The sequence below is a fragment of the Micropterus salmoides genome, unplaced genomic scaffold (genome assembly GCF_014851395.1).
Source record: "Micropterus salmoides isolate LMB-PRFRI ecotype aquatic unplaced genomic scaffold, ASM1485139v1 Ms_hic_scaffold_9, whole genome shotgun sequence".
Lineage (NCBI taxonomy): Eukaryota > Metazoa > Chordata > Actinopteri > Centrarchiformes > Centrarchidae > Micropterus > Micropterus salmoides.
The window spans coordinates 28,620,091-28,648,010 of record NW_024044681.1 but is presented as its reverse complement, the minus strand read 5'-3'; the positions used below and the strand labels follow the sequence as shown (position 1 = coordinate 28,648,010).

Here is a 27,920-nt window from a genome sequence, read left to right as displayed (position 1 = left end):
TTTAAATGCTGCAAAGACTGGTGAATTTATCAGCTGTGTGTGTTAAACTGTCTCCCAGGGGGGGAAAAGGGACAGAAACAGTAATGAGCATCTTTATCAGCATCAAACTGTCCAGAATCTAGAGTGCTACTGAGTTTGAGTGTTCACATCTATTGTGTATGATATATTCGCCGGTTAGTTTCTCCCAGGGCAGCGGAGTGGAGAGGAGGGGCTGTGCTGTGCTGCACCGTGCAGCTACTCACCTCTGACAGAATCCCATCTCCACCTTTCTTCTCTCAACTTGTCCCGCGTGAGGATGAATGCGTATCCCTGCGGTCGGGCCCGGTAAAGTGTCAGAAATATGCGGTCGAACGGTCGGGGAAACCATCGGTAACTGGCGTGTCTTTGGGCGTCAGTGATGTTTGCAATTGGTGACTGCAGAAATTTCCAACGTGTCGGCGAGTCGACAGACCACTGCTTACTGGTGCGCTCTTGGAGAGGAAGAATGGACATGCGAATGAGAATGATTTCTTTCCGCGGCTGAAATAACAGTTTTCTGGTTGTTTCAGCTCACTAACTTGGAGCAGCAAATTGCCACAAAGTCGCACAAGTGAAAACAGGATTGATTGATTAATTGACTGGGTTTTTTTTGCTTGAGGAGGAATTCATGTGCCGATAGCTTACGTGGCCAATATGCCAGAATGGGTCCTCTACAATGTTTATTTCTCTGTGGACTTCTGTACACCCAAACCGACGGTAAGTTTATGAATAAATCTATTACTAAATGTTATGGTTGAAATTATGTCTTGGCTCACATGTCGCTATAGGAAACACACTGAGCTGTGACCCGAAGCCTATTCGACCCATGGCCTTGACAGTTCACACAAGTGCATCAGGAAGAAAGCGAGTATGTTATCACACATCTGAATTTGTTGTTGTTCCTCTTCAGTTTGTGTTTAAAAAGATCAATGCACCACGCCAATGGCCATATCATAGTTGATTCATGCAGTCTTGATGTATGATATTCTGCCAGGGCAGTGGGTTAGGTAGACGATAGTTGCTCATTTATTTATAAGCTGCCATAATTGAACACATTTGTTAGGCTACTTGAGTACAGTGTTTGGTAACTCTAAAATTGTCTGTATTGTCGCAAGTATTGTGGTTTTAAATGTGTGTTGGCATGAAAAAAACGAGTCCACACTGAACTTTTTCTATATTCACAAAGAAATTATGCGTTTATCAATTATTTTTAATCAGTTTAACTCTCTACATATCATATGTTGTTGTCTTGCGCTTGTAAAGTCCTTCAAAAGTGTCTTCAAATTTGTTAGACTGACACTTGGGTTATATTCTGTGGCCTAATGCAAAAGGTTGTTCAGGCAGATGACGGAGCTAACTGTAATGCTGAAATTAAAGCTGAAATGTCCAATATGGTATAGTGAAGATGCTTACTCATATGGTCTGGAGATTCAACCCTGAGTGTTTGTGTTACTCATACAATACATGGACACACTGCAAATATATATAAATGCAGCTGCACCTGAGACATATCTAAGATTCTTAACAGGTAGTGTTGTCCTTATGATGAAGGGTTCATACTAACTTGCCCCTGTAGCCCATTGAACATAAATCTGTGTCAGTGGAGTAAATGAAGTGCAGGTGTGATCAAGTGGGTGTGGATTTGGGTGGTTCCAGGACATTTGAATTAATGTGTTGCCAGGTTATTTGATAAAGAGCAACCAAGCGAAAAGCAATGTGATGCAATGGTTCTGCAATTAATCTTACAGTATCTTTAAAGTAAAGTTAATAGTGATCCATTTTTTCAGGGAGGTGTTGATTGAACTCTAAGGTGATTTGGAAGGCTGTAGTTTTGTATTTGACTGCTGCTGAAAGGTGTTCCCATTGTTTTGATTAAAACCCCATTTCACATAAATGGGGGTTTAATCAAAACATCTCTGATAGTCTCAAAAAAAAAAAAAAACAAGCCTCACAAAAATAGAATTAACTGCAGGGCCATTGCAGTGGCTTGTAATCAATTCTGCAGGTAATAAACAGGTAACTCAGTGTACATTTCAGTCTTTTCGATTTAGTATTGAAACATCTGTGAAAAGGATGGACAAGTTATTGATGGTGTCTGACTATGCCCGGGGCAAAACTGTGGGTAATATGTGATTATGTTTGTCTGTCTCTTCTAGTCTTCAACAGTATTACTGATTTGAATTGGCAGGGCTCAGAGACAGAATTTGTGGTAGTGACACCTCAAACTTAATGTTCCATTGACAGAAAGAAGACAGGTGCTCTTTGCTTGACAATCAAAGGAATCTCTTATAAGCTTAAATTGAGTTCCTCCGAACTGTATTGGTGGACAGATGTCACCTCAAAGTGACTTTTATTAGAGTGGTCCCTGCTTACAAGCCTCAATGTATTCCTTTCCAGCTTTTTTACTGCAAGACCTTGAGTTTCAGCTTCAGCACCATGGATAGATCCCCATAAACAGTCCCACTGGTGGGGAAAAAAGACCTGGGTGGACACAAAGATTGAGGCTTAAGATAATCCACACTTTGGTCAAAAGGGTATTCTAAATGTATCTTTACTAAGGATCATTATTTTAAGACTCCAGCCGAATTATCATTGAATTTATAACCTGAGCAGTTATTAATGCAGGACTATTCAGCTGTTAAAATGCCAACATTTAATTCAAGCAGTCACGTAAAATAATCCATCCATCTATTCATTTTCTAACCACACTTATTCATATTCAGGGTCATGGGGTGCTGGAGCATGCACTGAGCAGAAAGCAGGCAAAACCCCTGGACGGGTTGCCAGTCCAGAGCTAACAGACTGACAGGACCCCGCAGGACCTTCTTGCTGTTAGATGACAGTACCAACCACTGACCCACTGAGCCACCCACAACTTAAATCATCTAATTTCAATTCTCTTGTCTGACAGCACAAGCCTCAAACTCTACATTAGCCACAGTGGAGAGTGGTTAATGGGACAACCAATTAAAAAAAAAGACAGTATTCCACAAAATGTGTGTTTATTTGTGTGCAGTTGTGAATCCACACAAATATTACTTACCCAAGTTACATATGTATAGGGTTTTAAAAGCATGTTACAAACGTATCGCCATGGTTTGGTGCATTGGCGCCAGCTAATGGAATGCTTTTTGTCAAAAAACCTCTTAACATTATAGACTGTCACATCAATTTTACTCACATTTGCAGCTTTATTTCGGTTGCTGTGTAGCTGCCAATCCTCATGGTTGCCTGTGCAATTTGTAAGATTTGTTACCATCGGAGGCAAAAAGACAAGAGACCGTATAACATCATTTTAATTTATTTATATCTTATTTATTTATTCGCCTTATGACAGACCAAAAAGTAAATTTTAGCGACTCAAAAATCACACTCTAGGTTTGTTTGCATGCACACAACATAAAAAGGAAGACCTTTTAACACAGATATTATAATGTGCTTATACACCATGAAAAAGATGAGAGTTGTGTTGCTGTCATGTCCGTAAACAAACACAGTGGTGCTACATTTGGGTCATTCCTCTGTGACATTTAGAAGTGGAATTTAAGAAACAGCGCTGATTTGAGCTAAGGTGTTCATAGAGCCAAATAAATGAAAAGAATTAGCAGAGTAAGGGTTGTTACGGTTACACACATAATGACGTTATTCTTATCAGGATAGTCAGGATTAGGCATTCTCTTGACATCAAAAACTCACGTTAAAATCTAAATATTATGCATGTTAATATGATAATGTAGCATTTAAGGAGGAAAGAGAATTGGAAATTTTGCATATCCACACTATTACAATACAAAGTGAAAAATCCAATGCAGCAGTCACTGTTCTACACCCACTGAGACAACATGTTTGATGATGTCAGTGTTTGATGGAACGTGTTAATGAAAAAGCTAATGAGATGTAATGACTCCTCAGCTCCTGTCTGTGAAAGTAAATATGGGAGCCTGAGTGTAGTAACACAGCATATAGTGCAGCCAGTAAGAACCTGACACTAATCAACTTTCCTTTCAAGAACCTTAAGGAAATTATTCTTAGTTTTATCCAACCAATCACATTTATAAATATGCCTACATTTATTGTGTTGTTTTTAAAAAACAGTGAAAATATAATGTTAGTGTGAGACGAAAACTATATAGACCATTTATTCAAGTTTTCTCCACATTTCTATCTGTTATGGTACAGATTATGGTAACTAGTTAACTGCATTAATCCCAAAAATACTCCCATTCTACTGCCGCAAAATTAAAATGTATTTTTTATGTAAATGTGAATATTATGACTATTTCTTTAATGGGACCTTTTACTCTCTTGTTTCTGTCTAGGGTCTCGTCTCCGCCAGGAAGACTCCCCTCCCCGCATTGTGGAGCACCCCTCTGACCTCATTGTGTCCAAAGGGGAACCAGCCACTCTCAACTGTAAGGCGGAGGGCCGTCCGACGCCCACGGTGGAATGGTATAAAGATGGGGAACGCGTTGAGACTGACCGCGACAACCCCCGCTCCCACCGTATGCTGCTGCCCAGCGGGTCCCTCTTCTTCCTACGCATCGTCCACGGACGACGGAGCAAGCCCGACGATGGCAGCTACGTGTGTGTGGCCCGAAACTACCTAGGAGAGGCCACAAGCCGGAACGCATCTCTAGAAGTAGCATGTAAGTCTGAGTTTTCATCATGTCCATCTTGGTACACAGGTAATGCCCTGGTCAAAGGAATGCCAGTGTTGCATGAGAGAAAAATAAAAAAAATGTTATGCAGTATTGAGGTTGGTAACCTTTTGTGGTGTATATGAAAATGTGACATTGTGTTAATGTTGAATCTGAAAAAGGTAGAGTTTATGTTAAATTAAGCATAACATGTTGGGGCTGTTGCGCTAAAGTTCCACATATAAAATATTATCGGTCATAATATGAGAAACGTCACCTATCCACTGAACCTACAAGTGTGTGTTTGTGTGTGTGTATGCTTAGCCGTGTGCATAGCATGTGTGCGCATATGTGTGTGAATATGTTTCCAGACTGCTAGTGAGACCTGTTTGGATGACCTGTCTGAGTAATGTATGGGTAGAGCTGTGAATCGCTCCAGGAAGGGAGAGAAAAAGGGGGCATGATTTTAACCTAGCTAACTCCCTTTCACTGTTTGGATTTGGAAAGATGCAGCCTGCTCCCAGCCAGTTCTCTCCCTGTGTGGGAGAGAGGCGCTCTGGGCTATTCACATTTCCATTATGTGCTAAACTGAGCTGATTTCTTGCCATGAACAAGATGCACACACGCTCGGACGCACACACAGATATACATGTATGCACACACAAACACCCACACTGTCTCTCCTGCTCTTCGTTTCTCACTCTCATAGAGATGTAGTACACAAACAAGAAACAAACAGGGAATTCCAGGCAAACACTATATTACAATTTGACTTTAAATTTACAAACATCTAAATGCCCACTGATGAAAGTCCTTTGAATCATACAATTGTTGATTTAATTGGACCTTATAAGTTGACTATGATGTATACTATAGTTTGTTGTAATATGAATTGGGAGAGACACTCCCTATCTGAATTATGGTATTTACTTGTGCTGATTTATCACCCACTCTGAATCTGTGTTTGGCTTTAAGGGGAAATCATAGAATAGGGGAAAAAAACTGAGACAAGAGCCCTGAACCTAATAGTGATTTAGTTGAGACATTATCTGAGATCTTTGTGTCTTTTTGCGCACAACATCCTCTCTTTGTCTTATCGCCTGTTCCACATCAAACACTTGTATTTGTATTGTATTATTTTACTGATGCAGTTTCCTCTCCTTTTCCTCCCAAATCAATAGTGGTGAACTGTCCTGGACATACTAATGCTTAAGGAGATGCTGGGTATGAGAGGACACAAATCTGCCTTTTAATAGGAATGTGTGTGTGTCTGTGTGTGTCCTGTTACAGGACACAGCATTGGCTTTTACATATAAAATGAGACATTGTGGTGTTTGATATTCTAGGTGATTACTATCTAGTGCTGAGGCTACTATAACAATATCCCTGTCTCACTGTAATCAGTGTGTTATACATCACATTTACATTGCACATCTTGAACAGTACACTTGAATTTGAAGATGAATAATTCTCTCTCATAAAGAAACTAGAGACCCAAAACTGTCGTTACAGTGTCAAGAGACAAATGTTATAGCTGCTCCACTGATTCCCTTGACTGAATAGAGGCCGACTTTATGAACACAATGACTGTGTCAGAGTGATTTTGTGGGGATTTTCTGGTCCTCCTTAAATACAATAAAGCTCATTTGTATTTTGCAGCTCAAACAGCCATTATGAATTCATTTTTCTGAGTTCATTTTGTCACATTTATTGTAAGTGTAAGAGCTGCAATTATTATTGACAAATAATTTTTTTCTATTGTTGGAAGAGAGGTACACTACTTATGCATTTGCAACAAATATGGAAGGCCAAATAACACAGTAGTGTTGCAAACATCAAGTACCAAACATAGAGAAGCAATATCTAAATAAGAAAGTAAATGGGGAATATACTTTTTAGAGCAGCTATAATGTTTGTTGAAATGCTATCATATGAGTCTTGGATGATGTATTGTAGAATATCCGCTTATTCTTGAAGCCTTGTATAGATCTATGTGAATTTTTATGTATTTTGCTATAGGTATGGCTGCACTTAAAAAAGTCTCTGTGTTCCTTATCTGCTATATGACCATGCAGACCACCCATTGGACCTAAATACGCCCATTTCCAATGTACATCAAATGTTAAGTACCTGCTGTTGGACTACTGTGAGACTCTAGGGGATAGTCAGTTGCCTAATTGTTAAGTCATCTGGATGGCAACATAATGACTGTGTAGGCTCTGGAATTTAGTTGCTTCAAATTTTAATCCTCTTTGCATTGTTTTTTTCCTTATATCTAGTGTAGAAGCTACATCCAGATATCTTGCCCACATCTTCACCCGCAAATGAAGTTATTTCAGTCTTGTTTGCCAGTTGAAATAACAGACAATAACCTATTTTGTTCTGTGTGTGTCTCCTGTTGTGCAGACAGTGTCAATAGGTTGTGTTTTCTGGAGCTTCTCTTACATAAAAGACAGTATGACCAAGGCAGCCTCTAGTCTTCTTTGTGTAATTCAGAATATCATGGCTACAGGGATGCATAATCGCATGACTCCTTCAGGGACTGCAGGATCCTGCCAGTATTGCTGCAGCCAAAGTTGTCATGCAATGCTGCGGGTGGGGGCAAGCGGGTAGATGAAAGTGCTGTGGGGATGCTCTGACAGTAAGCCTAGCTCAAAATGGTCTGTTTCCTTAGAGTCCACACACATTCTCAAATTTTCTAGAGGGCTCTAGCATTGAATCTCAACCAGTGGCTTAAAAATGTAACTAACTAGGGGGATGCTGTTCCCTTGGGTACATTTTTTGCTGTACAAGCTCAATTTTGGTGGTTTATTGTGCATTTTATGATTTTCAGTCCGACTTATTCCATGTGATTCAGCTGTTTAAGATGGTAGCAAAGCTTAAAATATGTAAATTATGCCGATATGCCAGACACAGCTGCCAGCCTGACAAAAACAAATAATATACCTCGTAACATTTGTTCGTCTTATAAATTAACCAAGCCTTAAAACCCCCCCACTTATTTCTACACAGTTGTTTTTCCCTGCATGTTGCACAGTAGCGCTCATGACAAAGAATCAATAGACAGTAGCCGAGCAAAATCATATTATATGTCTTGGGTTGGTAGTGATCTTCTAAACTGACTGTAGGTACGATGGCAAATAAGTGAAATATGTCAATATGTCAGGCAAAATACACCCCAAATAGCAGTTTTCCTTAAATTTGAAGAAATAAGTATGTTTACCACACCATGTATTGAAGCTTTTGCCTTTTTGAAGTTCTGTCTTACATTTGCTCTTGTTCTTCTTGTGCATAATCTCACTTCAGGCTCACTCCAGTAGAACCGTGATGTCCTTTAAGACAGTTGTACAGTTTTTGTTCTATCTGCATGGTTATTTCATCTTTTCTAGATCTTACAGAAGTGTGGATTGGGACATGGTTTACATTGCACAGTTTTGGTTGGAAATGACTGAACCCAACCTACGTAAGATTTCTCAGCCATGTTTTTCTCAGACTGGCAATACAAAAAACAAAAGAAAGACACTGAGGAGAAGCAAATTTGATCCAGTAGTGGAACATGTCATGTATTAGCTGAGAGACCATCACTTGGCACACATTTGGAGTATTTTCACCCTTGTTGAAATTCTATTTCCTCTATAGTCTTGTTGGGTGCATATTTGACACAAATGATAACATCAGCCATTTCACAGAGAAATGAGGCCGTGTCTATTTATTATTAGAAGGTCTTGTATTTTTGTTTGATAAACAAGAGTCACTGTGTTTCTCTTACTGTTGCAACATGTCACTTGTTTCTCACATCCAAGTATGTAATTTTAATAATCAACAATCACCTGCTGTCAGCGTGTACAATCACACATGGCCAACCACCGAGCCAGCTTTTCACATCTTCAGTCTGTTTATTCAGACGCTGCAGCTGAGCACTACTTCAGAGCAACATCAACAAACAACTGTGCGACCTCTAGGCCACCAGTGGACTGGCACTAATCATCAGAGTGAGTGGCCGTTGCTGGAATTAGAACAGCTCCCTCAAACTATTAAGAAGGGACAGATAGACATGAACAGTGATATGTCGAAGGGAGGTGTGGGCGGAGGGGCGGTGTTCAAGGGTGTTCATTAGTACGAAACTCAAGAGCAAGATGAGTCCCCCTCTGTTTAACTGTGCTAAGTGAATTAGAAGTATAGTCACTCAGCCAGACAATCATCAATTAAATCATCCCAGTTATAGGCAGCCAACAAACTAGGCAGCCACAATGCTATATAAATCTAGCGCCTGGATTCTGTTTTTTAGTGCACTATTGTAATTATTTTGTCGAGAGATTTAACACACTGGACATTTATTTGACATTTTAGTAGAATGAGTAGAATTAATGGTTGAGATAAATTCTTTGAGGTACAGTTGTGGATTCTAACCCAAGAACTACAATAAGGAGCACGTCATAAATAACACATCACTTGAGAATTTTTAACAAAGGCAGGTGTAGACGCTGGGAATGGTGTATAATTGCAGGTATAATTTTACAATGTTCTCCATCTGAGTTTAATATATTATTATATTATTTTTGTATATTATATAGACAAAGTACATCTGTAGCTGATGGCTAGTCATTAGTTTTACAGGTATGCACAAATTAAAGCCATGATGGCACAAGGTGGATGTCTGTATCTGTAGCTATTTCACAGGATAAGTAAAAACAAAAAAAGGTCAGTAATAATGAATGTCTATCATTGCAATACATGTATTAGTTGTTGCACTGCCATCCATAGAGTCATGCCACTAGCAAGCATATACAAAAGGTTTGTTTTTGTTTTTTGTAATTTGGGTGAACTAATCCTTTAAAAGGGTTCTGATTACTGAAATTGATGCAATCAGCTAAATCGTTTCATAAGAGATAAATACTCTGTTGACAACCAATCTTTTACCAGCTTGCCTAGAGTTTCATTTTGACCTTTGGCCAAGTTACTAACAAAATTAATGTTATTTAGCACAGCTGATATATTCTGCTACCAGCAACATTTGTCACTTCAGTTGGCAAAGCTGCTACCTGCTATTTTGTGCATTCTTGATTGCCAATAAAAAATAGCAAGTGAACATAAAAACAGAAATGATTAACTAATTAGATGAGTTATCATTAGCAGAAGCAAATCAGGTATTTTGCCCCTTAGACCAGGGGCCTGTTTCTCCAAATTTGCAGCATGCAAGCTATGATTGGCAAGATGAGCTTGTTTCCTCTTTCTCATTTTCACACGTTTCACTAATCAAAACAAACAGCATAATTACAACCCATGCATGAGCATGAGGGAGTCCTGTAGCACTCACAGATGTATCTGTAATTTGCGAGACAGTCATTTGTGATCTCTGGGAAGAATTGCTCACAAATCCCTTTTGTGAAATGGGCCACGGAACCTACAGCTGATCTATCATGCCCACACATATGAGCATCTCAGAGTCACCAATCCATGTCTTTTGAAATGTGAGATGTGAGAACATTTTTGCACATAAGGATAACCTGTGCTTAAAAACTGTCCATAGAAAGGGGCGGGATTGCCATTGTTACATCTGTCCCATGCTTATCTAGTCTTTCTAACTTTAGGAAGACTGTATTAGCTCTTAAGCCTAGATACATGTATCTTGTGTACTGCAAAATACCCGTGTGAAGAAGCGAAACCTGAATATATAGTGTTGTTATTAACATCATTCAATTTAGGCCAGAAAACGTTGCCAGAAAAGTATTTAAATTTGACATCAGTGTCGCTTCCCTGTTGAGAAATCATCCTCATCCTCTGCTTCCTTCATGTGTTCCCTTCAGTGATGGCTATTCCTTTTAGCTGTTCAGAACTGTAGAGTGTGCAGTAAACAGTAGCCTAATCTGCATAATTTGGGAGTCAAAGCCATGCTTACTCCAGGCATGAGATAGTGTTCTTTCTCAAAGTGCATGGAAGGAATCATTTATTCACCCCATCCATATTTCTGCTTTACAACTGGCACACACCTTGTGGCCAGTGGATTAGAAAGTATTTGTGTTTGGTCAAGCATCCAGTAGATCCAGGGCTGGGTTTTGGGAGGGATTTTTTATTTATTTATATCAGAAATGAGGTTATCAGCCATTAATATTGTCAAGCAGCTAGTCAATACGAGTGGTGAGATTCTGAAAATGTAGTACACCACTTACAGTAGGTTCAGTAGTATTTCTATTGGGAGGCACTCTGCTGTTTTGGAAAGTGGAAAGTTGCCATTAATCATGCATTTCACTCTTACCCATTGACAAAATCCAAAGTTAGTGCCTGCCAGCCCTGTGTGTTCCCAGGCAGACTGTCAATGTTTTCTGTGAGTAGATAGGTTGGCCACATTGCACCATCTGTTGCCAACAGTCCAACAGCCCTCCTGTGTACTTATCCCCTGTTTGCCTTCCTCTGCCTTGCTCTCGTTAAGCTGGTACAGAGTACCATAGTTTTGTGAACCCAGATGATTAGAACTGATCCTTCTCAGCTGTTGAAGATAAGTTTGTGTTCTGTCATTACTATGCCTTCACTTTCATTTTCTAATATTGTGAAATTATATGATATATAAAGTGATTGACTTAAGTTAAACATTTAAATTAAAAATAATTAGATATTGTCTTGGGCTTCTGCTCTGGTCAGTGTGTTCTGATGAATGAAATTATTCACTAAAAGCTAAATAATGGTGATACTGTGCGTCCCCTTGGGCCAAATAAGTGAAATTTTAGAGATGCTGCAATAAAAATACTTTGATGTTTATTCCATGTATTTTCATTTCATATTCTTTGAATGATGGGTATCTTGTTGAAGGCTGTCAATATACCTGCTCTACAAGAGCATTATTCTTTAAAAGCCTTAAGTGGTGATCACTCTGAAAAAAGTGAGGCACTTTGCAATCCTTTCTACCCCTATATCTCTGATCCCAATCACATTGAGGCCTTTTTTTGAAGGAGGAGCATTTTGCTGTAGTTAGGCAGCGCGTAAGCAGCTTTCAATTTCTTGATTTGCCAGCGAGCTACACATAACTATTTAAGGCAGCTATGTTAAGGCAATCAAAAACACAGCAGTAACTGAAACACAAATCTAAAATTTTACCCGGAAGGTTCAAGAGCCCCACTAATGTTCCTGTAAGCTTGATGTGTGTTGTTTATGTCATGGCAAGTTTTGTCCGTTTAATCAGATACTGTAGCTCCGGGTGGTCAGTAATAAGCACTACTAGCCCTTTTCTCAATTTCTGTTGTTGACAGTGCTGTCGGGAAGGACAACCCCTGAGCTCTTTTGATTGGGCAGCAGAGAAAAAGCTGCCGTGCCCCAGAGTGATGCTCAGAGTTGAATGTTTTCCCAATAAGGTCACTCAGAGCCTTCGTTGTGTATCACACAGAATTCATAAGACACACACAAAATGCTTTTAACACTTTGGAATTAATTAGAAAAATTCCAGCGCTAATAATATGTCTGATGTAACTGCTGTTATAAGGTTCTTGCTTTCAATGTGGTCACACAGGAAGTCAAATATATGTATAATACTAATAATGTATAGTTGATCTGTCATCTGTGTTCTCACTCTAGTTAGATAAGTAAAACATCCATGGACTATTTGCATGCTATGCATACTTGCTGTCCAGTGCAGAGGTTGATTAAAATAAAATGTTTGCCTGTAATACTTATGATGAAATGGCCCCACAACCTTTTAAATAACATGTCTCATCGTGTTTTATTTGGTCTTTGTGTCAGTGTAAGAAAATAATAAAACAATGCCATTGGGTTTCATACAGCTTTAAAGCCATACAGCAGATTTATTTGTTTCTATTTAATGTGGTCTAATGCTTATAACAGTGCAAATACAGAGGTGGTCAAAGCAGGCAAGAGGAACTAATTTATGCATATTTTTTGGCTGAAGACAGTGAGATAAGGGGCTAGCATCTGGTGCTAACTGGACCATGCTCACTCCTTGGAGGTCTGTGCATTATGAGGTTCGGTAAGTTAGCTAAGGGCTAGCATCTGGTGTTAATTGGACCATGCAAACACCTTTAAGAGCTTTGGTGCACTTTCTTACAGTTGGTTGAAAGAAACATATGCCTGGTGTGAAGAAGCATACTAACTGGATTTAATGTGTTGAAGCTTGTTGTAACTTTCTAATTCTTTTAAGAAGCAAATGTATGTATGTATATGGCCACTTTATATACTTTATACTTTATATGTTCAGTCTAATGCAATCCAATACAAATGTTCTGCCATAGAGTCTACTTTTATGATACCTATAATGTTCAGGTTTTTTTGACATGGTCATTAAAGTGTTAAATTATATGTTTTAGCAATGAGGTTATTGGTGGTGGTGTACTGGACTGCATTATACTGAGGGGTGTTTCTAATATTCTGACCCACTCATGTATGTAAATGGAAAGGACAAAAAATCACACATTTCTGACAACGTCTCCAAAAACAATAACATTGCTTTTTAAAGACAGATGTTGGTGGGACTTTTGAGTTTTTTCATTTGCTCTCATACAGTAAATGATTAAAGCTTCAAATACTGTTTTATTGAATACATCTTCAAGTTTAGGGCTATTTGGTTTTCTTCAAAAGACCTAGTACCTTGCTGCATGAGCTCATGAATTAGTACATCCTGACAACATTAATTCAAATGGCTAAAACTACACCAGGCTGTATTCACTGCAAGGCGCAGTCTAATGACAGCAGCAGTCAGTGCCATCCATTAGTATAACAGTGGTTGTGTTTAGGATGTCAGTGGAAAAACTCTGGTTAAGGTCATATTAGGTCAAGCTGCTCTATGACAGCCTGTGACTGAGGATCCCTGTTATGAATAAACCAAACATTCCTGTCTGCCTGAGGTGTCCTGGCCACAGATTGAAAATCCTCCAGCAAAACAGTGTGGAAGGGCACAGATGCCAGCTACCTATCTGACAGTGCTTCTCATACAGTGAGAAAAAAAAGATATTTACTGTCAAAGTAGCCTTGAGTCTTAATGTTAAAGTTGCACTAGAAAAGACTGAGTGAATATATATAAATAAGGATAAGCGGTTGACGATGGATGGATGGATATTCAACCATGTTATACTGTTATACATATAGAGACATTTGATCATTTGTTTGTCATTTGTATCATATTTGGGCTAGAACACACACAATCCACACAATCCATTTTCAATATGACAGATCACAAAATGATTCATTACATGCCACTGTCTGCCTTTCAAGGTAGTATATTGCGATACCATACAAAGTACATTATTGGCTATAATTTACTGCAGTCGTGTTTCAACATTTGAATATGAAATATGGCTATACATCTCCTTTTAGATGAGTTGGCGCAGGCTTAAGCTACTCCATTAGCAGACCTTGAATGAGGCCTTCACACTATTACAGATACAGCTGTAACTTATTGCTGCTGTCATCTACTGAAGCTGCAGCTGGGTGTAGCCTTCTGTTTTGTGAAAGCTACATTCAGACATGTTTCATAACCATTATATGAAGTCAGTTATCAATATTAGGATGGACAGAAGGGATTATGGTCCAACAGAAATTTAAAATCACATATTAATAATAGTAATGCTCAAACTGACCTCTAGCATGCCCATGTGCTCATATTACATATATATGTGTGCCAGTGCGTGGGCATGAGTGCCTTTACTCCTGTGTGATTGTGTGTGCATCTGAGTGTGACAAAGCTAAGTCATGTGTCTCTCAGCAAAATGATAATGGTTCATAATCGTTGCTGTGCAGTAATTGATGTGCAATCTCTGCATGAAGACTTGCCTTGGTATGTGGAAAAGCAGGCATCTTCAGGCAGATTTGTTACTAATGAAAAAACGAAAACACCCAAGGACACTGGCACATTCACAAGCAGTAGTATTATGAAGTAGGATTTTTATTATTTTCTGGTATATCATGTGGGATTGTAAGCCAGTCATTGAAGTTGTTTAAATATCTTGTCATGCCACTAATTTGAGTGAGCTTATCCACTCCTGTCAGTGGTCTCGAGCCTGGCTGCAGTGATGAGAGTAAAGAACATCACCAGCCAACCAGAGGGGCACTGCAGTTGGTTTATTATTCATGTAGCCTACCCAACATTCCACCAATCTAGGCCAAAGCGCTGTTAAAACCGCTAAGTGTCACGTTCCAGACTTCCTTTTGCCCGTTCATTCACCTCCAACACATCCGTTTGCCAAGAAATCATCAACAACTCCACCCGTCATATCCTCTGATTCACAAAAAGTGGAGAGTGCCAGGGCCAGGGCAGCATTAAGATGACATCAGACTTCCCAGTATACACCTCAGTGAGTAAAAAGGAAAGGGAATATCCGGAAGCTTGATTAATTCATGAAATCCATCGAACGTACTGTCTTTCTTTTATTCAAGCCCACACACACAAGCAAATAGGTCCTCGTGCTTTTTACCTGGGTTAGGTTATTCCATAAATAAATGTTCTATTCAAGACAGAGTGGGCACCGTTTTATGGCCTGTCACTGCCTTTTATACCAACAAATCCTGTTGGTAGTGCTGCACCCAATGTGTGTCAATTCTCAATTCTCAATTCATTCTCCACTGTTGTGCAGGATGTAATTGCAACAAGGCAGCAAATAAGATTCCATCCCATCTGACATGTGTCTGTTTGTGTAAAGCATGAAGTAGTTACTGTTTATGTTGCAAGGGCAAAGGGGTGGACTGGGTGGTTTTGGGTGATTTAGAGCCAGTGTACCAGGGGTCTAAGAGGTGGATCGGCTAATGAAACAGCTGCAATCCTGGACCGCATGCCTTTTAAACAGAACGTCACTATGCTTTACTTTCTGTCCTTATAGTGATGGAAGACTGTTTTGGTCTCTCCTTCACTTACATAGTCCTGCATTTTCTGGCTTAACAATCTTCTCAATTTACACTTTACACACTTCCCTCCCTACATTAGTGCATCATCTCCAACATCCAAAACATCATGTCATTTAGTGTCCTTGATTTTCTCAATCCACAAACCAATTGATCTGTAATTCTTTAGCTTAGATATTTAGTGCTTTACAAAACCATTTAGTTTCTAGGTTGTTAGTATGGATCTTGTGCCTTCCACTTCATGGAACTGTGTGTACTGCTGTCCCATTTATTGTATGCTGTAAGGACTCTTAAGTCCTTCACTACAGCTGTAAAAATCCCATATCGGAATTAAAAGTGATAGGAAGCACATGACGTGAGCTACAGGACCTATACTGGCTTAACTTCATACTTAAAGACACTAGTTCACAATGAATGAATTTGTTGTAGAACTGAATTTTCTTTTTGCAAAAGACATTTGAGAACATCTCTCTTTCGTTTACAACCAGTGTTTTTTAGTCTTTAGACTGACCTAGCTGCTATATGCAGTAAGAAAATGGTTATTTTTGGCGGAACTGAGAGTAATGTTTAATAGACTCGACAAGGCTAAGTGAATGTAGTGGCATTCAGTAGATAGGAGCCAGTACACTTTGCTATTTCCTCTTTTTATCTTTTCCTCGCAACAACCCTTTATACCCCAGGCTGAGTACTGGGAAAGGAAAGATGACTCAAGACAGCACAAATGCAAGGACCAATTTCATATGCATCCTGAGGAAAATCATAGCAGCAAGATCTAAACACTACACTGGAGAATGAGTCACTGTTATTGAACCAGGCTATCGGAAAAAGTATACAGGTAACATCCGTTTAATTATGCAGAAGGAAACAATGTGGAAAAGCACCCATGCTCCTGTGTAGAGGATGATGCTCTCATGGTTAGTGGGTTAGCTTGGTCTCATGCTCCAGTAGTTAATGTGCACTAGTCCATTGCTGCAGATGTTGTCCGCATGGGGACTGGAACTGAGGAGTGACCAACAGAGCTCAGCATGGGGAGGGATGGACAGTGTGTTCCAGAGCAGATGTTTCCAGCCTTTGTGCGTTTGTCATTTGGGCTTTAATCTGGTCAGTGAAGGGCATTAGAGTACATGCTGCATGCATGGGGACCCCAGCTGTCTGCACCCTTCATAAGACGACTCCCCCACCCCCATCCTAAATCCACTCCCACATCTAAGCTCCTCCCACTCAAATCCATACCCATGTACACATGCAAAACAACCAAATGGCACACGCTTAATTGGCTCAGAATTAGGGCACATGGTGTATTGTTGAACCTGTGGAGATTATGCATTATGCTTGAATCTGTGGAGATTATGCAGCGCTAGGATATTATGCCTCCATTTTCTCTGATTGCCTCTGTATTATTTCCCAGCTTGTGCTATGGTGAATAGCCCACTCATTTCATTTCCTTATTTCCTCCCCAATATTGTACCTCATTCTCTTTTCACATTCTTCTGAATTCTCTTCTGTTGTTCTGCAGCCTTTATTCCTCTCCCTCTACCATTCTCTTTTATTCGCTCCTCTTCACTCTGCCCCCTCCTCTCCATGTCTCCTCCTTCGAGCCTCTGGCTGTCTCCCCACAAGTGATGTTCTCCTGGCCAGATGATGCATGCATATCTCTTGTGTCTTCTTGATGCTAACCCACGTCGACATTTGCACGGCATTGTGGGATTATGCTCTCGGTCATATTTCATGTAATGATGAAAATGATGATGGTGATGAGGATTCAGGGAGGGGCAAGGGGGGGACGCTTCTATTTTCTGCCCTTGTCTTTTCTTCAATATCAATCAGTGCAGTGAGATAAGATGGAATATAATGAGTGTCCACAGATAGGGTAGAAGAAATAACAAGTTTTGGTTTGAGTTTGGATGGGTTCATTTTCACTTCCCATATCTCATGAGCAACACCCAGTCTGCTGCACAAACAACCAACTTTCATTACTGGTGTTAAACTGCAGCACTTTCACAGCTACAAATCCCTGGGTGGTCTGTTTCTTTCTTATATTGGATTTTTTTTTTGTTCAACTCATGGGCAACCATGTTTACATGAACACCATGTTCCAATGAAGAGGCAGGAAGTGAAAATCATCCTTAATAGAATAGCATTTTCCTTGCAAGTGCGCTAACAAGGGGAAATGTCTTCTAAGCATAAACAGAATGAGAAGGAAACAGGGAGGATAAACACATTCAGGGAAAGAGGGAGGGGTATGATTATTGGACTAACCCTGAAGGAGAGAAAGGATGGGTGGGGGCCATGGCAGAATTTTTGCCCTCCAACAGTATTTCCTCTGTGTGTGTGCAGTATGTTTGCGTGTGTCTATGAGAGAGTTAGAGCGAGATGCGGGTGGTAGTGTGCACATTTCAGGGACTTGCTGGTATGCAAAGCTGTGTCAGTGGATATAGCATCTATGGAAGAGAGATTTCTTCACAGTCTTCGCTACACCCTAATTAATCTGCTTAAACCTGTTAGGCCTGTCTCCAGCACTCTTACACATCAGAAAAGCCAGGCAGTTTTGAATCCAACCAGGATTTTCTCCATGGATGCCGGTGGAAAATCACTCCAGCCTCGCAGCTGACAGCTTTCTGTCAGAGTGTGCGGAAATGCATATAAAGTAGAGAGATACATACACCTAATAATTTTCCCTGATGGATGTTGGGTGGGAAGGAAACTGTCATAAGGGGTCATGAAACCCCTGAAACAATCAGGTTGTTGGTTCGTATTGCCTGTTTGCATCCTCTGCCTATTGGGCAAGAGACACTTGAAGCAATTTATGGTCAGAAGTGTTCTTTAAACCTTGCCCTAGGCTGTGGCTGAGATCCGGACCTTTCGCAAATACCAATGACAAAAGGGTAACAGTAATTTTTTTGTCCCTTTCACTCACTGTATCATTAGAGCTGTTGTAAACAACACTCCTGGACATAACTAATGGAGTAAATTCAAACCATACAGTGTGAAATTTAACTTAAATCCAACTTACTCACCTAACTTAACTCAGGTCTTAAAGGGTTTTTGCATAGCACAATTTCTTCAGCTGCTAATGATAGACTGCAGCGAATGGATAGAGGCTGCTGATAGCACTATAGCGCATCACTTGCAGCTGCTATCTGCCCTGTCTCTAGGTTTGATTCACAAAAGATATTGTGCTAATGATATTTCTGCGCAAACATGCCTGTAAAGTTTTGCTCCCCCTCATGCTTCTGGGTGCATGCAGAGTGGTTTTCTCTACTCTGCTCTGTGCTGGACTGTTACAGTGTTTAACCATCATCTCCGCTTCTCACAGCAGTAGATTTTGTGTTGTTTTCCAGTTTCATTCCCATTCATGTTAAATGTCAGGTATTATATTGTCTGTGTGCACATGGTGTACAGTGATGTGCTATTGCTTTGCCTGGCTATAATCACCTCTGCCATGATCATTGGAAAGTCTGGGCGTGACACCTGTTATAAATGCACTACAGTTACCATCAAATCTCTGAAGACGCTAAAAATTTCAAGCTATCTGTGTGTGGCTATTAGCAATGGTGTTTGTGAATTAAACTCCTTTTGCAGTGGGGCTCATTTGCATAGAAAAGGGCCGATGTTGCCTTGATTTATTGTGATTAAGTAAGGTTGAATTAATGAATTAAGTATATAAAACCTTTTGTGGTGATTCTGCGAATGTGGACTGTGAGTAAGAGCTTCCTGAAGGACAATAAATACGAATAGAATGTAAGTGTTTTGGATAGCAGACCTGTTCCTTTTCAATCGTAAGACAGGAATTAATCTCTTTTGACTTTTTCTGTAGTATTATACATATACATTATGGAAAATACATTTCCATTATGTATATAACTCCACTGATTTGTACACTACTTGACTACTCCTGCACTGCCCTCTACCACTTTGAGTTTACTGCACCTGGCTCCCATCTGGAATACCTAAAGCTACCCCACACATACTACCATACTACTTCACTATACAATACAATTCTACAATTTACTGTTGTCCTGCACTGCACTATTGTATCTACTGTATGCCATGTATGCTGTACCACAACTGAGAGACCAGCAGATAAGCTTTTCGTTATGCAGAATACCTGATTAACAGTATAATGATAATAAAGTTTAATTTAATTTATTTATTTGAGGCAGTTCACTTGAGCTTGCTAATCTTATATTCAGAAGAAAGAGTGGAGAGTATTTATTGAAAGGAAGAAGTTATCAACCATGTATAGAAGCAGTTTTTGCAAGTTTATATATGGAAGGAAAACAGGCATACAGTCCTTTGGGGTTTTTGACGTGATTCATTTGTATTTTAAGGTGTGCTACTAGTTGAGTGAAAAATGGATAAGAAGATTGAAAAAATGAATCCATTCATGTAATTTGCTAAGCCAAAAAGCAGTGTCTGTGTGGGTTAAAGGGATGTGTTTAGTAACCTGCTTGCTCATTGTGTTGGGAAATGCCAATAGCTAAAGGGAAGGGACAAGGACAATAAATAGTCTGAAGATGATTTTCAGGATGGGGACATGTTTCTGCTTTTGAATTTATGTCTGTGACTTGCAAGATAAATCAAATATTACTATGTCTGTGAAGAAATGGATGTGCATCTCTAAGCTTTTATGTTCAGTCAGTTGAAAATGTGCCAACATTTCCACAATTACTATATATTGTATTTCAGTAGTTTTCTATATTTTTACTAAAGGGCACAAAGCCTGTGTTTGCCAAAGTATTCGCTTGATTTGGAAGTAAGCTACCAGTTTGTTCCACATAAAACTGTGATGGGAAAGCCTCTGCTAGCTAAAATTACATGATAGACAAAATTTAATCAAGATAAGTGTGCAGTTCTCTTACTTTACATCAGGGCTAATCAAAGCTCTTCATTTTTTTAAGTTTAACAGTCCTTATTTTTCTAGGCCACCAATGTGCAAAATTGCTCTTTAGAGAGTCAAGCACATTGTGTTTTTAGTCACTAAGAACAATGGATTCCATCATTGTTTGATCAGAAATCATTTAGAGGCAATACAGCTGTATGCTGAAGTGGAAAAATAAGCTCTTGCTCAGACACTGAAGATACTCATCATCATGGTAACAATAACAAACATGTGCTTAACATGGCGAAACAGTCGCAGTTTGGTTGGATTTAGGCACCAAAACTACTTGGTTAAGTTTAGGAAAATATCATGGTTAGGGTTACGTTTGTTATGTAGGAGTGTTAAACAGCTGCAGTTAAACAGCTACAACTGCATAGGGCTTCTCGGCATAATGATTTACAACATCTGTTACAATATAAAACTCTGATGTAGGGAGAGAGGTAGGGAGACAGATAAGTGGCGATTATTTTTTATTCATCTAATTTAATGGTCACCCGCCATGTTTTAGACTTTATTTTAAGACACAAACTGAAAATGCAAATGAAACGTTTTTACGTCTGTTCGCTGCTAAATACAGCCGAGAGCCGTCATGAATCCTTACTTTCCCTTCTGTTCTGTTCGAAAAAAAAATAGATTCAACAGATAATCATGACACATCCCCATCATCAAAGAAACATTACTTTTTAAAACATAAAACATTCCATATTTATAGCCCACTGATGCATTGACATGACTCGTATAAAAAAAGCTTAGAATGTCCAGAAAAAAATGGTGAGGCTGGATTAAGTGGTAAAGATAGTATTAATCTCTTCCAGCTTGGTTCAGATTGCCTCAGATAACCAGCCTCTGTCACAACTACAAGTATATCCTTGTGCAGTCATCCACACAGGATGTTTTTCAACATCAAATATGAATTCTTTCTTGTCTGTTTTGCATATTTTATTGAATTAATTCATGTTGTCATTACATATTTAAATTTATTAAATATTGTACTTAGTTGAATGCCATGTGCCACACTGCCACAAGAAGAGAAAAGTTTGTAAATATTTAGTTCTGTTCTTAAAATTGATTCATTTATAATCTTTGTAGGCTCAGCAGGACAAGGGACAATGATAAATAACCAAAATAATTCTTATCGCTTGACATATTTAGGCGTGCTTAAATTTATTATCTCCAAAGTAAAGTGGATTATTAAGATAATTTGTGTCATTTGGTGTGACCTGAATTTACTAATAATTTCAAGGCTTTGCTAGATCAGAATAGTAGCTATTTGAACAGCCTATCAAAGCAGTCTCACTTCATCAGGCACAGCTCTCTTGTCCATTCTGAAGCCTGAAGACTAGAGGTAGAACAGGTCTTTGCCATCAGTATCCTTAAAAGAATACCTCACCTGAGGCCACTTACATGTCAGTGTTAGTTATCCTTACTTTAACCTACAAAAATATATTTTTATTTAATGTGTTAGCATCATTTTAAGTCTTATTTTTGATCTTGGAACCTTTGATTATTATTGTTACATATATTTTGGAAAGTAGCTTTGTTCATTGTCTGTTTGTTGCTACTATTCTACTCTCAGTTAATACCGTACAACGACACCTCACATAACAAGACCTAATGAACAGTGTGAAAAACAAACAAACAACATGATTCTTGACCTTGGAAAAGGCCGCTGACAAAGCAATCTCAACTGAAGGTCTACCTACATGTTTGTCTTGAAACACAGTCCTCATCAACAGTTTATGTTTTTTCAGTTCCACTAAACTGTAGAATGATGATAGAGATATAAGGCATATATGCCGTACTTTGTGTAGTACAACCATACACATGCAAACATACACATATATGCACACGTGTGCTGACAAATGCACACACAGTTACAGTGAGCAATCAATGAAATGATGTTTTAATTGGACTTAGGACGAATGATAGCAAAACAATTCCAAAACCGCCCTTCTCCTTCTGTGTTAGCTCAATTAATCCCTGATTGGCGCTAATTGCTTGTGCAAAGTCTATCTGAAACAACAGTGGATCTGAAGTAGGCTGAGAATGCTTGGCTGTGTCTCTTTAATGCAGTCTTCCTGCCAAACAAACCAAATATTTGATGTCTAATTGCCTCCTTTCTGTCCCACTTATTCTCTCCCTGCCTTTGATTAACAAGCATGGACAGGTGCATTCTATGTTGATGTGTATGGGGTTTGGATTTACATTCACACGCCGTGGTTTATACATTAACTCTGCAATAGATGTTCTCAATCACTAATTCACCATCGACCAGTCCAGTAGACGGACTCGCTGTTCTCCAACCATTAGAACACTTTGGTCTGGCTTCACTCAGGCTATTAGCAGCTGTTAAGCAGGCTGAATAAACTGTGAGCTAATGATTAGAATGCATCTGCGAAATCTGAACTCTATAGCACCACATTTAGCAACACTTAATTAATCTTAATGGATTCTGAAATAAGCAAGCCAAAAACATATCTTATCCATAAATTACTTTTCTCTGTTCCGTACAGCACATTGCCACAAAGCACTCCCCAGGGACGTTTTAACTCTTGCACATATGTGCGTGTGGTGTATATGTGTGAAAGCAGAAACACTTACAGTAGGCACCAACTTAAATAAACATCCTCTCCCCCAGAAAAGAAGTTTTTGCCACAATAATAGCTCCTTAAATCTAACTCTGTCTCATTTTTCCGTTTTGCATCATCTTCATCCCGCTCTTTGATTTTTCTAATACCATGATTCTATGTCTGTTTCCTTATGCTGCGAGGCAACAGAAATAGTTAGGTATTGCAGTAGTGCAAGCTCAGTTATTTGAAGGGATGCCATTTAAATTTAGTTTTGATGTTGAATGAATGGTTTCAGCAAGTGGTATTTGCAGGAGCATGTTTATTTGTTTGCATGTATGTGTTTGTGTGCTTGTGTGTGTGTAGTGCCTGCCACAGAGTCCTTATCACCTCCTCACACACCTGCTTCCCTCGAAGACTGAGCCTCCCCTCTTCTCATGCCTCCTCATCAAAGCCAGATCCAGCCACAGTTGTCGCTTCCCTTTCCCTGTATGCGTTCCCCTCCCCCTGTCTAGCTGGTCTGGCTCTCGTTCAACAGCCACCACTCCCCTTGTATCACTGTGTTGTCCAGACAGTAAGACCTTGCTGGTATCATACCATCCCTGGGAGGAAAATGGATGCGGCTTGGTGGATGTAAGTAGAGGTGCTGAAACTCTTGGAAGGACTATTAAAAATTTGAAAGGACTACAAACTGCTAAAAGTGCAAAGCCTAAAGTTGGTGACACTGGAAGAAAGGACATTTTCATGCAAACTACAGGTGCAAATCTGATGTTTCAGAAAGTCATTGCAAATGAATGTGCAATACCTCCTTTAAAGAACAATTAAACAAATTGACAAACTGACTGAAGTAAAAGCACATACTTTTAGAAGGATAGCCCCTATTCATTGGCTTGGGGCTTACTCTAAATTCTAGCTATACCGAGCCATCATGTGATTGTGATAAAATTTATTACCCTTGTAGGGATTACAGTACATTTACACTCCATATTATACATTATCCGTTATATCCAATTCATTATTCAATATAAAATTCATCTGTGTAGGTGACAACAATTTAAATTGTTTTCTAGCTAAACTTTGTCCTCTATACTAAACAGATTTCCTCACAAATAACAATACAGTTTGAAGGAACTTAAATTAAAGGTACAAATCTAAGGCAAACCTACAATGAGAAGAAAATCATCTCAACCAGTAAATGGCATAAATGTAAAAATGTCGAATTTTCCGCATAAAAAACAACAAAAAAGTTTTATGTGCTGAAGCCTGTCAGCCCAAACAAAAGTCAGATCGATGTCGAAAACACGGTCAGCATCGGAAAGGTGTTTCAGTCATGAGGAGACCGCTGCTTTGTTTTGGATATAAAAAAGTTGGCTTTCATGCTATTGAACTAACATTACTGCAAAGCATGTACAATATATTGTGATTTTGTGCTTTAGTGGTCTTAAGTTAGATAACATTAGCTTGCTAACACCGGCGAGTTGCTAACGTTATCCGTTGCAAAATTCTGTAGGTGTATGGCTTGGCACATTACTTAATCAGCTAATACTCGTACAAGTGTTATGTCAGTGTTTATTTTATCCTGCAAGAAATGATGTAACGGTGCAAAGCAAATGGGGAACAATTTGTTTGTAAAACCAATAGTGCTGCAAGTAAAGGCCAGTCAGCTAGATTAGCAAGGAATCTGACGTTATTTGCTTTGTACCGTTCAATTAAAATTTTTTATTTAATTTAATTAATTAGTTGCTTTTTTAACTTTGGAATAAAGCCTCTCTGGTGAAAGATACACAACATTGATGTGTCATGTCGGCTAAATGTCAATGTAATGTTATCATGCAACAAGCATGGATTAGTTGTACATCAAACAGATAAAAATATTAGTGTAGCGTTGCAGTGGGAGTTTATCTGAGTTTCCAGCATTTTGTGTGATGTTCTCTCCGGTGTGTTGGTCTCTGTTGACTCGCTCATTAGTTCAAGCATGCACAAGAGCACACGCTTAGGATGGTAGTGGTTGCAATCCAGAACCGCACCACTAGAGGCCCCGGAAAACTACTGACTACCAGTCCTAGAAAACAGGCTAATATTGAAAAATGTGAAGGTGGAACCAGACAATCTTTGGCATTTTCACTTGAAAATTACATAAATGACAGATCAATTATCAAAATTGTTGCAGATTTTCTGTAAATGACTAATCAATCGTTTCAGCTATAGTGTCCAAGTAGAGATCATTCAAGGGCACTGCAAAGAATTCACCAGTTTGCACACAGACACAGCCTGAATGTAGTCACGCAGTTAGGCTAGCAATATTTTCCTCTGCCAAGCCTTTTATTTTGCTTTGACACAGCTCGTAGTTCATTTGCCTGATTAATCTCAGTTCTGTAAAATGGCAACATGTACGCATTTTGCATAAACGTAGTTATTTTTATAGCTCTGCGTCGTCTTTCACAGAACTGACAATCTTTCAATCAACCGACCACTTAACATCTTGTAATTGCCTTCCTGTCCGCCATTACTCCACAACTCTCCATTAATTTCCCTTCTTTTTCCCTCTCATTCACTCTTTCTTTCTATAAGCTCTTCATAGTAGCGGTAAAGTATGCACATTTTTAATTAACTTTGCCAAAAGAAGAAATGCCTTTGGATTTCTAATTAACAGGGACTAAGGTTTAAGTATATTGGAAAAGTAAAATGAGAATCTCCATTTCTTTATCTCCCTTGAGGCTAGGATTTTAAGAGCAATTTTGTTATGTCTCATCGCGCATCTTGTGCAGGTTTCTCGTATCTGGTCGCTCACCATTTTCCTGATTGGTTTGCTAATAATGTGTCTGTTAAAGGATTACTTAATGCTGGGTGCTGTTTGTATCTCTTTTCGTAGTGGATGTGCATTTGTGCAATTCCTCACCTAACAGGAGCAGCATTTTTCTAGTAATTGAAATAATGCAAACCTCATCCATGCATGTAACATCAACAATCCTACCTCAGAGATTCTATGCCAGCATCTGTATGTGTGGTGTGCGTCTCTGCCTCACTGCCTGCTCTGTCCTCCCAAGAGAGCTGCAGCATTAATAACTGTAAGTGGATAATGCTCCAGCTCGAATTCCGATCAAGGTTTAATAAGAGCATGATTCAGTCAGGCCACTGGCGGCAGGAGGCACTTTGTGTGTGTGCGTGTGGGTGTGTTTGCAGGCAAATATGTTTGTGTGCCTCAACGTAAAGTCTAAGTGCATTACTGCTTCCAAGGGTTTCTGACCTTTTGCCTCACATTAACACAAATGTGGGACCTAAATGTGCATCACATGTCTCTTTTGGTGGCAGGGTCAAACTGTGGTCAGTAAAAATTAACAAGAGGATATCATCATCATCAGTGGTAATGTAATCAAGAGGGTAGAGGTAGGTTTCTGCTTATTCACCTGTCATCTTTGTAGTTACAAACAACTGCAAGGCCTTCACTCTTCATTCTGGGTAATTTTGTCACGGCTTTTTCTTGTGATTACACATTGGCTTCATGCTTGCGACTGTACATGGGGCATCTCTGTGACACTGTCGAACACCATGTACAATCAGGGCTTCATGCATAGTTTCCAGTTGTATAAATGCAGTTGTATAAATTGGAGCTTCTATATGAGCAAGCTTTCAACAGCCAGCATCTAATACAAACAGATGGGTAGGCACTGCAACACTGAATAACATAATACATAACAGCAAGAAGAACAGGGTTGTTAAAATGTACAGCAACGTCACATTAAAACAGTTAAGAATTATTAATGTTTCAATGTATTATGTAATACTAAGTTCCCTGTGGAAGCTAAAGGACAACACAGAGGGAGCATTATTCATGTTGAGAAGATGTGTGTTTTGCTGACAGTCAGAGCCATTAAACATGCTATCTGTTCTTTGCCATTAGCTCCAAATACTCAGAGAGCAAACCTGACTTTGACATCTAATCCTCTTACTCGGAAGAGTACTAATGCACGCAGAGTATGCAGTGCATCCAACAGTAATTTTTTATGTGCATATGTTGAATGGCACAGTATCGATGAGTCTTATTTTTGATGTCTCCCCAATTTCTTTTGACTCCCCGTCTCTTTCCCTGTCCCCCGCTTCCTCCATCCAACCAGATGGCCTCCCTCTAACAGAGCATTGACACCAGATGTGCAGTTCCAGTGTCGACTCAGGGACCAGCTGGGCTGAGTGTGCCAGTGGTTCTGTTAATGAAAATGGCTCTTCTCTGTGTGTGTGTGTGTGTGTGTGTGTGTGTGTGTGTGTGTGTGTGTGTGTGTGTGTGTGTGTGTGTGTGTGTGTGTGTGTGTGTGTGTGTGTGTGAGTGTTATTTACTGTGGTTCAGTGGCATGTGACAGTTGGGGAACTCTCTGCGGGTGATGGTTTCGAGAGTGAGCCACAGCGAGTTGCACTGCAGCTCAACTCAGCCATGCAGTGCTCAACAGCAAGGTTGGAACTATACAGCCACCCATCCAGAATAAACACTTTCTCTCTCTACATTGTATCCTCCTCATCATCTTGCTGTCTGGCGTTCATCTGTAGAGCTGTCTTTCACAACCCCCATCTTCCCTCATACATAATCATATATTCTTTCCTCTAACCTATTTAGCAGCAAGGGGATCGCTGGTCTTATCATTAATTCATACATACTCCTCAAACAAAGAAGTAAGAGTACAAACAGTCTAAGGTAGAATTTGTCCAGCTGAAATTGCTTACAAAGGAATATGTTATGTGCTAATTTTGATATTTCCATCGCAGATAGCAACGTGAATGCAAGGTAACACTATAATGAACGTTTCATTCTGATAAAACCTCAAGCCCCAGCTAATGAAGATGTTACTACATGCTGCGCTATGTAATTTAAGAATTTGCTCATTATTACAGATTGTTCTGCAGATCAATTAAATGATAAGGAAACAAAGAAATCCTGTTTGCTTGGCAATAACTCTGGAAGCTTCCATAGGATGAAGACAAATTAGC

The 27,920-nt window shown here is 39.4% G+C and overlaps 1 protein-coding gene across 2 annotated transcripts in view; it reads left to right on the top strand.

Moving 5' to 3' along the window:
- Positions 1 to 194: 194 nt before the first annotated feature.
- The window catches only part of LOC119895955 (roundabout homolog 2-like), a 74,605-nt gene continuing 46,879 nt past the window's right edge, over positions 195 to 27,920 (top strand). For both annotated transcript variants that reach the window (XM_038709389.1, XM_038709388.1), the window contains exons 1-2: positions 195 to 735; positions 4,338 to 4,664. In XM_038709389.1, coding sequence (XP_038565317.1) covers positions 681 to 735; positions 4,338 to 4,664 — 382 coding nt within the window. In that variant the 5' untranslated portion in view covers positions 195 to 680. The remainder of the gene's footprint in view (positions 736 to 4,337; positions 4,665 to 27,920) is intronic.